Source organism: Abramis brama (genome assembly GCF_963993115.1).
Source record: "Abramis brama genome assembly, chromosome: 18".
Classification (NCBI taxonomy): domain Eukaryota; kingdom Metazoa; phylum Chordata; class Actinopteri; order Cypriniformes; family Leuciscidae; genus Abramis; species Abramis brama.
Genome location: NC_139980.1, coordinates 24,198,646 through 24,210,179, shown reverse-complemented (window position 1 = coordinate 24,210,179; position 11,534 = coordinate 24,198,646). Strand labels below are relative to the sequence as shown.

Genomic DNA, 11,534 nt, shown 5'->3' with positions numbered 1-11,534 from the left:
ACATTGTTATTCGTTGTGGGGGGTTTTTTGTGATATGTTTTTTTTTTAATACAATTTCTGCTATTGCATTATTTTCAACAAAGGTTCATAGGATTTTATGCAATGCTACTTTTTGCATGTGATGTGGTGCACTCTAGTGGACAAATCCACAGTTCTGTGGATTGGGAGTGTGGGAGAATAAGTCACCCTTGTAATCACTCAAGCCCTTAACAGCCCTGCTTTATACCATTTTCATGGAGATTGAGGTTTCGATTAGTCTTGACTTGGATTAATGTACCAAAGTCCAAAGGAAATTGGGTGCTAATTGGGTTAAAATAATCTCTTTTTCTCCCCTTTTAGCAATTGTAAAATATCAGGTGATTCAAGGAAGAACATGGAATGAATTAAGTGAATATCCTGGCATTGGCTTTAAAGAGATAAAAAAAATTAAAAAAAAAGATATAAAGTTGAAGCATGTTCAGTAGCCTATCATTTGTTGTTATAATTCTATGTTTGCTTTGGAATGCCATACTATATTATACATATTTTTTTGTAAACTGTGTTAAAAAAAGTGGAAATGATGCTTCAAACAAAGATGCATATTGGGAGAAGGATTGGAGAAGGCTTTTTTTTTAATCAAGTATTTTGATTTTGGAGGTAGGAAACACTTATTGCCATTTTAGAGTAAGGATTTTATAATTACGACGATACTGCAAAACGTACTTTGAAATGTTTTAAAAAGAACAACTCATTTACGTCATGGTCTGTGAATTAACTATTCCCTTGCACTTTTTTCCAAATGACTTTAATATTACCAATTACCATCTCATCAACCAAAATGGTATTTATGTGTTGTGGTCTGACAGGGTTCCAACTCAAAACTGTGAACCAGGATATGTTCATTAATTCTTCTACCATGCATTGCCATTTCTTTGGCTCTTCTTTTGCACAGTCTTTAATTTTTTTACCACTCCATTAGGCCTACTCACAAAAATCTGCTGACCCTGATCCTTTTTTTTTTTTTTTTTTTTTACAGTCTTACAACCAAACTTTTCACTGACTCCAACATTTTACATGAAACATACCGCCAACAAAAATACATGTAATAGCCTATATTTTCTGACCTTCCACAATTACATTGCCCTTTTACGTTGGTCGCCTGGCAGGCTAATGATGTTGTAGAAGTTGTCTTAGCATCTGTAACTTGCCAATAGGTGGTGGTAAAAGAACAAAAACGACAGAGCTCTGCATTGAACTCTCTGAATGGAGTCTAGAGAACCTGAATTTTTTTAACGAGGTATTATTCTTTACTGGTATTTATTGTTTTATGACTTTTTACAATGTAGCCTATTGGGTGTTTATTTGTTCAGTATCATGATTTTCTGTGGTGTTTTAAATCACATTATTTTAGTGCATTCATTTAATCATCTGTAAGAGGGACAAGTATATTTCAGTTTAATTCTTCATGTTTATTGTGTATTGTGATTAATTGTTTCGTTTTAGCATCTGCTTTTTAAAAATTGGTTTCTGAGAGACCCCATGAAATGTACGCCCATAAATATGTCTGTCAATACGCACGGACCCCCGAGACCCCAAAAGAGCTGTGAACCAATCAGAGTGCAGATTCTTAATACGGCGAGTCAGTGTTTGCCTGAGGTGCTTGTTGTCTCGCGTGACGCGTCTGGTGAAAAGAAGTTAATAGTGGATCAGCGTTTGTAAAGGCGACAGTTTGTTGAGAAACTTCAGAGGAGAAGGACGCGCGCGCACTAAAACAAACTAAGCATCCTCGCGCATGCGACTGTCAGGAGAAATCCGACTCTGAATCTTTTCCTCACATTTTTGTCACCCCAAAGACTTTACTTTTTCCCACAAGTGCCCGTGTTGACATTTCGAATCAATGTCTTGTCAATTTCCTTTAGCTCGTCGCTGATTTATTTTTCGGTCGAGGTTATTTTATTTTGTTGTTTTTTTTTTTTGCCGAGGAGCAGTTGGAAATCTCAAGATGGACCTGAGACCTTCGCCGTTTTTTCTTGGTCTGATAATAGTTCTTAACGTTTTATCAGCAGCCCAGGACACAAATGAAGAAATCCCCGAGGGAGCGTCTACCTTGGCGTTTGTGTTTGATGTCACAGGCTCCATGTACGATGATTTAGTGCAAGTTATTGAAGGAGCATCGAAGATTTTGGAAACATCCCTCAGCAGACCTCAGAGACCTCTGTACAACTTCGCCTTGGTGCCTTTTCATGACCCAGGTATATCAAAACGCAAATGAGCGTTTTAATTATTTTCCGTTATTCTTTTTGCCCTTTTGGACAAAATTCTCATTCGTACTTATTCTTAGGGCAGGTAGGAAATGTTTTGCTTGATTTAGGATAACCTATTTCTTTCTCCCTATAGAGAACTTTAAAAAAAATCATATAGCTTACTGTGTTTTCCAGTAAAACATCTACACATCAAACAAGATACATTTACTTGAAAATCACAGATATTAAGACTTGTTATAGAGTATATTTAAGAGTATATTAAAATTTGTATTTCTTGTTTAAGCATAGGCTAAATCTAATGCATTTTAGTTTGGTTTATTCTTTAAACAAGAAAAATAATAATTTTGATGATGAAGTAGAAAATAACTACATATTCTCTGAAAATAAAGTATTGTGCTACACAACTTAGCTTGTCAAGTAAATGTATCTTGTTTTAAGGATGTTTACACATGTAGCTCATCTAAAAGAGGGACTTGTTGCCAGAAACATGACAAATCTGTTAGTTTGCTGAGAGTTGCTTCATGCTGGAGTATCTCACACCTACAGGAGGTATCAAAGCATTGTTTGTAGTGCCCAGATGTTCTGTGTGCTGAAGTCACTGTCATTATCATTCCATCTATCCAGGCGGAAAGACCTTGGAAGCATCTGAAATCTGCTAGTGCAGTCACACTTTAATGACTGTACAGGACAGTTAAATACTTTAATAGATGTAAGCATGGGTTAAGATTCAGTATGTTGCATGCACATTTGATTAGTCTAAAATGAGGATGAAATGACTCACACTTTATTTTTCTCTGTCATATGAACAGAGTATTTTGGCTTTGTAATTAGTTCAAGTACAAAGGCAAGTCCACTTCTCTAATCTAAACAAAGTCTAAAAGAGAAAATGGCATGATAAAATTGCAGGGTAGGTAACATCTTGTGGTTAATATGGTACTAAGGATACAAAACGATGAATCTAGTCTCTCCAAATGCCTTCAAAGAGTGAGAGAGAGTCTCAAAAGAAAGTATTGTCTCAAGAGATGTAAAGCCTCCCCCTTCTTCGTTCCAACCTGAATCTGACCTAGTGTGTCCAAATGCAGCATGCCAAATACATTTTCCATCCACTCCTTGGGGCGCTCAGGAATTTCTTTCAAGATGCACTCTGTATCTGGTTATTGCTTCAGAATGCACTGTCCACTGTAACTAAACTGAAAGATTTGCAACACAAAAGAAGTCTCTTAGAGAGGGAGAGGGAGCATAAGATTGCCTGTTCCTTCGCAAAATCAGTAAATCAGTATTCCAGATGTGTGCAATCATGTACTGAAATCAGGCTGTCATCTGTTTGTTTGCATTATTGTAGATCGTTTTACGAAGCCTTGCAGATGGGTGATGCGGCCAAAGGAGTGGAATATGCATTATTTAGACAACACATAACATGAGCAGCTTGTTTGTCAAGAAATTGTCAATCTGCGAGTGGCTTTCTGGATAGTGTCCATGTTTTTTATTGCATAAATTAAAAAACAACCCTGCTCCCAGGATAGGAAGGTTTGGATCAAACTCTGTTGACTGCTGGTTCTGTGTATATATTTGAATGTATTTAAATTAATATAGGTCATTTAGCACATTTGGCTTCAGATTTAGCCACAATTCTCAAGGAATTTCAGTAGTAAATTAATATCTAACCAACCACCAATTATTGGCTATGGATTAGAATGGTAAGGGAAAAGCCTAGTTGAGTTGTCCTACCTGTTAGTCAGACATTTGGGTCCATTGTTTTTGTTTGTTTGATAAACCATTCAACCCAAGTAAACATACTAAAGTATGTGTGGATAAAACTCATGCATAGAGGCTAAAAAGCTTAATCCTCTAGTAACTCTCTTGACTGTAACCTGGAAGAGGAAATAGAAAGTCCCTTGGGCACTGAATAAGGGTTAATAGTCAGTAGAGGTTTCAATGAGTTTCAGATGTCCATAGATCTTTTAAAGAGCAGTTGGCCCATTGAGCAGTGTGTGGCCACATGCTCTCTATGCTACTGCTTTCCTGAGAGTCCAGTGATGTACTTCCCACACACGCATACTGTGCATTTACAAGTACACACACATATAGACCTGTAAATATCATTGTAATCTAGTTCCTTAACTTGCATGTATTTAAATGTGTGTGATTTTGGGCCAAGATAACACTGTCAGTGACTTAATACTAAAACTATTTCTCACACAATTTCTCACTCTTTTCAAGGTTTTGCATTTTCATTAGTACTTTTTAAATCATATTATTATGTGCACGCTTTGAATGTCCAAAGCTTCTGGACAAGCTTTAGGGAGCTGGAGAGTCAGATCAGAGACAATCAGGAAATTGTCTTAAAACTGTCAGGAAATGTCGTGACAAATAATATAACCTTCAGACAGAGAATAAGCAGAATTGGCATTCTTATGGGATCATTACTACAGACGCCAGGCTGAATTTTTCCAGGTTCCTGAAGATCCTAATGATGGCAGCTGGGTGGATATGAATATCTGTCACCTGTCGCTTCCAAAGCAAATAGTTCCCTTTGTTTTTCTGTAGTAAAAGAAAAAGAATCAGCTGTTTTGGTATGAGTTTTATCTCACTATCTTTCTACATCGCATCGCAATTAAAAATAGCTGAACTGACCAAATAGTTTGACAGCGTGCTTTGTGAATGAACACTCACATGCATTAGCGTAGCTTGTGGGGGGACCAGGGGGGCCTGAAAGATTTTACAATTTTTTTTAAATTAATATTTTCAACTCAAAAGTAATATGCAAATAATGTAGTTATTTTAATACATTATAAATGGTTAGTTTGTAATTAAATTAATAAATCAAATCGACCCCTAAAGCCTCCCCCAATCTCATTTACGTAAGAAGTTGTTGCTTGTCAAATCTGCATTTTGGCGGACAATAGCCTATGCCTATACTGCTGTGTTCATAACGTACAACAACTGCAGATAAATCTGGACCTAACCAAAATAAAGGCAGATGCTGATGCTGTGCTTGATGACTCCAGACCCAGACGATCTCATAAAGGTGATCCACAGGACACTTGGCGGCTTTTGCATTAATGTCAGGAAGAGCACCATTTACATCCAAATGTTATTTAATTCAAAAAGAACAAAACGTAAACATAGATTTTAGAATATAAACTGCTTAATTGGCCATTTTCACTAAGATTTAATAAATATGAAGTGTTTGTGTGCCTGTTATTGTGCATTTAACTTTAATCATGCCCAACAGATATCTGTTTTAAATCACTCCTACTTTGAAATTCGGTTGACAAACATGTAGGATTATTTTCAATGTGTTTATTGCTAGCCCTGCAAAAATAGATGTACTTCATGCATGCTGCGGCTCTACGTAATCAGTAAACCACTTAAATGATAGCCTGCACGGAGTGTGAATTTATAAATTTACTATATAAAATATAAAATGTATTTAAAAGCGTGACTGACTAAATTGACTGGCTTGGTTTGGCCCCTCAAGCTCAAATGTCAAGCTATGCTTATGCTGACATGCTTACAACTTGTTGATAATCACCTAAATAATTTTAAGGAGCATTGCAGCTCTCTTCACTCTGATTGGTCGCATCTGCTCCCTTTAGTTAGACCAGTTACCACTATTTCAAAATGGGATAGGAGGAACATTGATGCGTGCAATGCTTTTAACATTTTCAAAGCTCATTCCTCAACTAAACTGCTCTTTGACCCTTTTGGTGCTCGTCTTTAGAAGCATCATTCATCTCGGAATAAGATTACAAGGGGATTGGCATGAACACAGCCCGTAATGATGCCATTAGGCAGGAATTTGTGACGGTGGGTGGGGTGGGTTAAATGGGCTTTCAGAATACGGTGGTGTATGGTGTAATTCTTCTGTTTCATCTCTTCAATGATGAGGAGAGAATAATATTACACTCTCTAATTTGAGAACAGTGCGTGCTCTGATTCCATTGCCTCAGGTGTTACACAAGGAGCCATTTTCAAAAAAGTGCTACTGTACCCAGTAGTTACTGTTAAGCACTTAAAACTATTCAAACAACCTAATGTTTATATGGGGGCTCGACATATATCAAAAGGGTTTTTTTAATTCCGCAAGGACACATTAAATTGATCAAAAGTGACTGTGAAACATCTAAAATGTAGTAACTCTAAAGCACTTAAAACTATTATTATTTTAAATTGTAATAATATTTCACAATAGTACTGTTTTTTTACTGCATTTATGATTAAATAAATGCAGCCTTGGTGAACATAAGAGACTTCTTTCAAAAATATAAAAAAAATCTTACTGACCACAAACTTTTGAACGGTAGTAAACACCAAGTATTATGAACTATTTGCTGCATTTGTTGGGATTCCATCTAGATTGTGACCATATTTGACCGTTGATTGCGCTTTCTTTTGTTTTGATTGGACACGGAGAGATTCTGTGACCTTTTGTGACTGGTGCAGTGCAAAGGTCGAAGTCTGCTGGGATGTTGAACTTGAGATGAGTTTGGAATGAAAGATGAAAAGGCCAAAGACAACATTTGGCCCGAGTATGATTTTAAGATGTTTGAAAGACAAACATGGATACCATTAGAGCATAATTGCATTAGAAGCTGCTATAAGTCGGTGGAAAATCATAGCCGCTTTTTCAAATGTTGAGAAGTTTCACTTGCTTCAGGCCAAATAGTTGCTTATGCTTTTTTATTGAAGTACTTTGATATCAAGCATACATTTTTTATTCTTTAAATACCTCATTGAGCCATACTGCCCTACAAAGTCAAAATACACAGTACACAAACTTGATTTATGGATGAAATTGGGGATGTTAGAATATGATCTGACAGATATGTTTGACTCAATTATGCCAATTTTTTTTGTAAACTTTTTCTTAGTTCTACTGTTTGTGGTTCTACTAAGTGAGCTTTTTAGGGCATCATAATCTACCAGTTGTTTTAATTTAAAGTTTAGATGTTTAAGTAGGTTATATTACTATTAAATACCAAAGTTTGAGAAATCTTTAAAAGTTATTTTGTCAATTTTAGTTAGGGGTGGGAGAAAAAATCGATCCATCGATGCATCGCGATTCTCTCTCCAACGATTCTGAGCTTAGTTTTTAACCAGATATGCGATGACGCTGAGTTTGCTTTAGAAACACCCGTAATCTGCTTTCTTCCAATTCCTCACACACATACATACACCAATCAAACTTTCCGTAAAAAAATCTTTCATAAGTTCGGAAAGGTTGAAGCGAATTACAAGGACATTCACAGGCTTCATTGCACAGGATGCGCTTTGTTTGATGTTACGTTACACTTGAAGCGTGCTGTCTCGCCTTTCGGTATTTTCCTTACAAATGCTCTACGAAGTCATCATTTATGTGGTTTGGAATGCAGTGGACTTGTATATTTAAAATATGAACCTGACTAACAGAAGGCTGCTTTCAATTTCAAATGCTGACACGCGCGCTTTGTTTGTGTAGACTTTTTCTGAATCGTGCACCCCTAATTTTAGTTTCAATATGCATCTCTGAGACCTACAGTACAACCTAAATTGTCTTACAGGTCTAAACTGGTAGATCTACATTACATAGAGTTCAATTCCGGAGATCTGGAGAGAAGAATCAAGGCAATATTAACATTACATTAGCATGATCATCCTACCATTTAATTCACCTGAGACCCACCAGCTCATTTTTGTTTTCTGTTGAGGACATTTATTTTTAGGACATTTCATTTTTGTTTGAAATGAAGCATGTGGCATGCTTCTCTTCTGTCGTCAGAGCTCTCTTAAAGGATTAGTTTACCCCAAAAAGAAAATTCTGTCATTAATTACTCACCCTTATGTCGTTCCAAACCCGTAAGACTTTCTTTCATCTTCGGAACACAAATGAAGAAATTTTTTATGAAATCCGAGAGCTTTGTCCCTCCATTGGGAGCAACGCAACTACCACATTCAAGGTCCAGAACGATAGGAAAGACATGGTCAAGGCAAGGTAATCCATGTGACTCCAGTGATTTAACCTCAAATTTGTGAAGTGACGCAAATGCTTTGTTTTTGCGTCAAAAAAACCCATTCTGATTGGGTTTTAAATTACTTTTGTTTTACGATTATTAGCATACTGTGGGATGTTGGTGATTTCATGTACTGATTTGGATGGGATTAGAATCTCTGTAATTACGGTATTACTAAATATGGTACAGGTACGATTTTCCTGCTGCCCTATATGCTGCCAAGTCATACTTATGTCATAGTCCCTCTGTACTGTATGTAAAATTAATGTAGCATAGGCTATCAAAATACCTAGCCTATACCAGTTGACCACTAATTACTATTGGAGTATGGATGTACAGTATACATTAAAAAAAACATTGAAATGATCAAGTCCTATACTGTATGTAACCGTGGCGTGAGGTCACAATTGATCCCGACTACGCCACCGGGGTTGAATACCCACGGAAATAACTTAACAGCAACACAAGTTCAAATAGACAGTACTGAATGGAAGAACGAAGACGTGACTTTCAAGCTCAAATCTTTTATTGCACAGGAGTCATGAAACTCTGAATCAACAATCAACTTTAATGCTGAATACTATAAAAGAGGGGTCACAATTTAATAAATATAGACATTAGGTCAATTATTAAAATCACAACCCACCAGTCTTAAAACAGGAGTAACCAAGCCTGTGGGAAGAAGAGGAAGAGTCGCTGGGCCACAGACCTGCAGCCCTAAGAGCACACACCACACGTGCACGGTTCTCAAGATCATTAACCAACCACTTCTAAAGCAAAGTGTAGTGAATAATACAAACCACTCCACACGCCCAAATCAATACCCATACAGTGCAGGAAATCTCACACCACATGCAGTGAAGAGAGAAGGCCCAGATGACCCCAGAGGATAGTACTCCCACACAGGCTGGCTCCTAAAACACAGGGGATATGAATTAACCCTCCTTTCACGTCACATAAACCTTAGCGGTTGGTCTAAACCAAACTCACATAGTAAAATCAATTACAAACATCAAAAAGAAATCAATTCAAAACAGAAAAATCAGTATAACCATAAACTTAAGATTTGCATAACAGAAATAAATCATAAGCAAAACAGCAGGGCCTAGACGTCAGAGGTCCACATAGAACTCCACAAAGAAAGATCTGCCAAATAAAAACAAAACGTAAATAAACAAACCATATTCAAATCTGAAATACAAACCAAATTAAACTACATGATTGTTAGATAACCAAATAATTATACATAAACATTTATCAAAGAAACGATCCTAACAATCTGACACACACACACACACACATACCTCTGCCGTAATCCAAGAGTGGAATAGACTGGGTGATACAGCTCATTGCTGTAGGCTACACACGGCATTCATCACGCGACACTAGCCACATTCAAAATACACGATTGTTAGATAACCAAATAATTATACATAAACATTTATCAACGAAACAATCCTAACAATCTGACACACACACACACACACACACATACCTCTGACATAATCCAAGAGTGGAATAGACTGGGTGATACAGCTCGTTGCTATAGGCTACACACGGCATTCATCACGCGACACTAGCCACGTTAATCACCCACGCGCTCACACTCGTGTATCGAGGATTTCCTCCCTGCGTTCAACACAGAATCAACAATATAAATAAACTAAACATCTCTATACATTACCGCAAATGCCAAACTCACACCTCGCTATGGCGCTTCGGGGTCACAACACCGGAAGGAGACGGAAGAGAAAACGTCAGGAAGTTACGCTGGTCTACTAACCTTTGCGCTATTTATAGAGCAAACTAACTACATGCCCCACCCCGTACACCATCCTTATTCACTCAGTCACAATCCATCCCTACCTTCTGTGTCGACGCCCCGTCGGCAAATTAAAGGAGGGAAGAGAAGCAAAAAGCAAAAAAAAAGAAGCAAAAAACAACAAAAAAAAAACAAATAATTTAACTGACCTAAATCCAGGGTCTAAAAACAACTGTCACTCCCTCACTATGGCCAAGTAAAGAAGTCGTCGCAGCCCCATTTGCACTAATCCCCACGGCCCTAGGCAAGTGATGAAGATTGGAATGTGTCCCTGCAGTTTCTCTTGCAGACCTGCGTGGGAAATTTACACCACTGCCCGATGTGCCTCTTGCCAGCCATCAGAATGTAATAGCCCCACCACCGACTCTGCGCGGCCAGGGGGTGACACAGCTGGAACTGGCACGGAATTTACTCCACTGCCCGATGCCCCTTGCCCGTCATCAGATTGTAATGGACCAACCACCGACTCTACATGGCCAAGGGTAGACACAGCTGGAACTGGCCTGATAGCAGGTGGAGTCCCTTCTGGCAGTGGGACACAAATCCATTGTCCATCCTCCATTTCTTCTTCACTTCCAATATTCTCAGATCGCAAAGACTCAGAGCCCATACATGGAGAAGGATACAAAGGCAAAACGTCAGGCACAGGTTTCAACATAGTACGATGTACCCTTTTTACCAGTGTACATTTATCTGGAGGGGCTATAGAATAAACAACTCCTCCTTCCGTGGGTGCTCGAATTACTGTGTACTTTGTCGGACTCCAGACATCTTGTATTTTATTTCTGCCCCGATTACTGAAGTCTCTTCGATAGACTAACTGTCCTTCTTTCAAGTGGCAGCTGTAACCCTTCCGATCATGCCTCTCCTTCCTCAACCGTGCTGCCGCTTGAATTCTCTCCTGCGCACCATCAAAAACCACTTGCAACCGCTCCCGATGTTCCTCCATCCAGTCCATTACCGTCCCTGCTTTCAGCTGTGGAACTCTTCCAAGGAGAAAATCAACTGACAAATTAGGTTCTTGGCCAAACATTACAAAATGTGGGCACTCGCCTGTTGACTGATGTGTGGTGGTATTATAGGAGAGCAACAATTGGGGCAAATATTTAGGCCAGTCAACTTTAGCAGACCTGGGAAGCGTACAAAGGAGGCTGTGCAGTGTTCGGTTAAACCTTTCACATTGGCCGTTGCCTTGAGGATGATAGGGCGTTGTGCGGGTCTTCTGTATCCCATACAGGTCACAAAGTTGTTGCATCAATGCCCCTTCAAAACTCCGACCCTGGTCTGAGTGAATGTGAGCTGGAACTCCAAACCGGCAAAACCATTCCTTCACCAGGACATTTGCTACCGTGGAAGCCCTTTGGTCATAGGTTGGAACTGCCTGCGTAAACTTGGAGAAAACATCAGTCATTATTAATACTTGCTCCTTACCATCCCTTGAACGCTCCAGGAAAGTAAAATCAATCGCTAAAATTT

At 38.4% G+C, this 11,534-nt stretch overlaps 1 protein-coding gene across 2 annotated transcripts in view; it reads left to right on the top strand.

The window, feature by feature from the left end:
* Positions 1–1,650: 1,650 nt before the first annotated feature.
* hmcn1 (hemicentin 1) overlaps positions 1,651–11,534 on the top strand; it is a 115,185-nt gene continuing 105,301 nt past the window's right edge. For both annotated transcript variants that reach the window (XM_084091801.1, XM_084091800.1), the window contains exon 1: positions 1,651–2,231. In XM_084091801.1, coding sequence (XP_083947927.1) covers positions 1,982–2,231 — 250 coding nt within the window. In that variant the 5' untranslated portion in view covers positions 1,651–1,981. The remainder of the gene's footprint in view (positions 2,232–11,534) is intronic.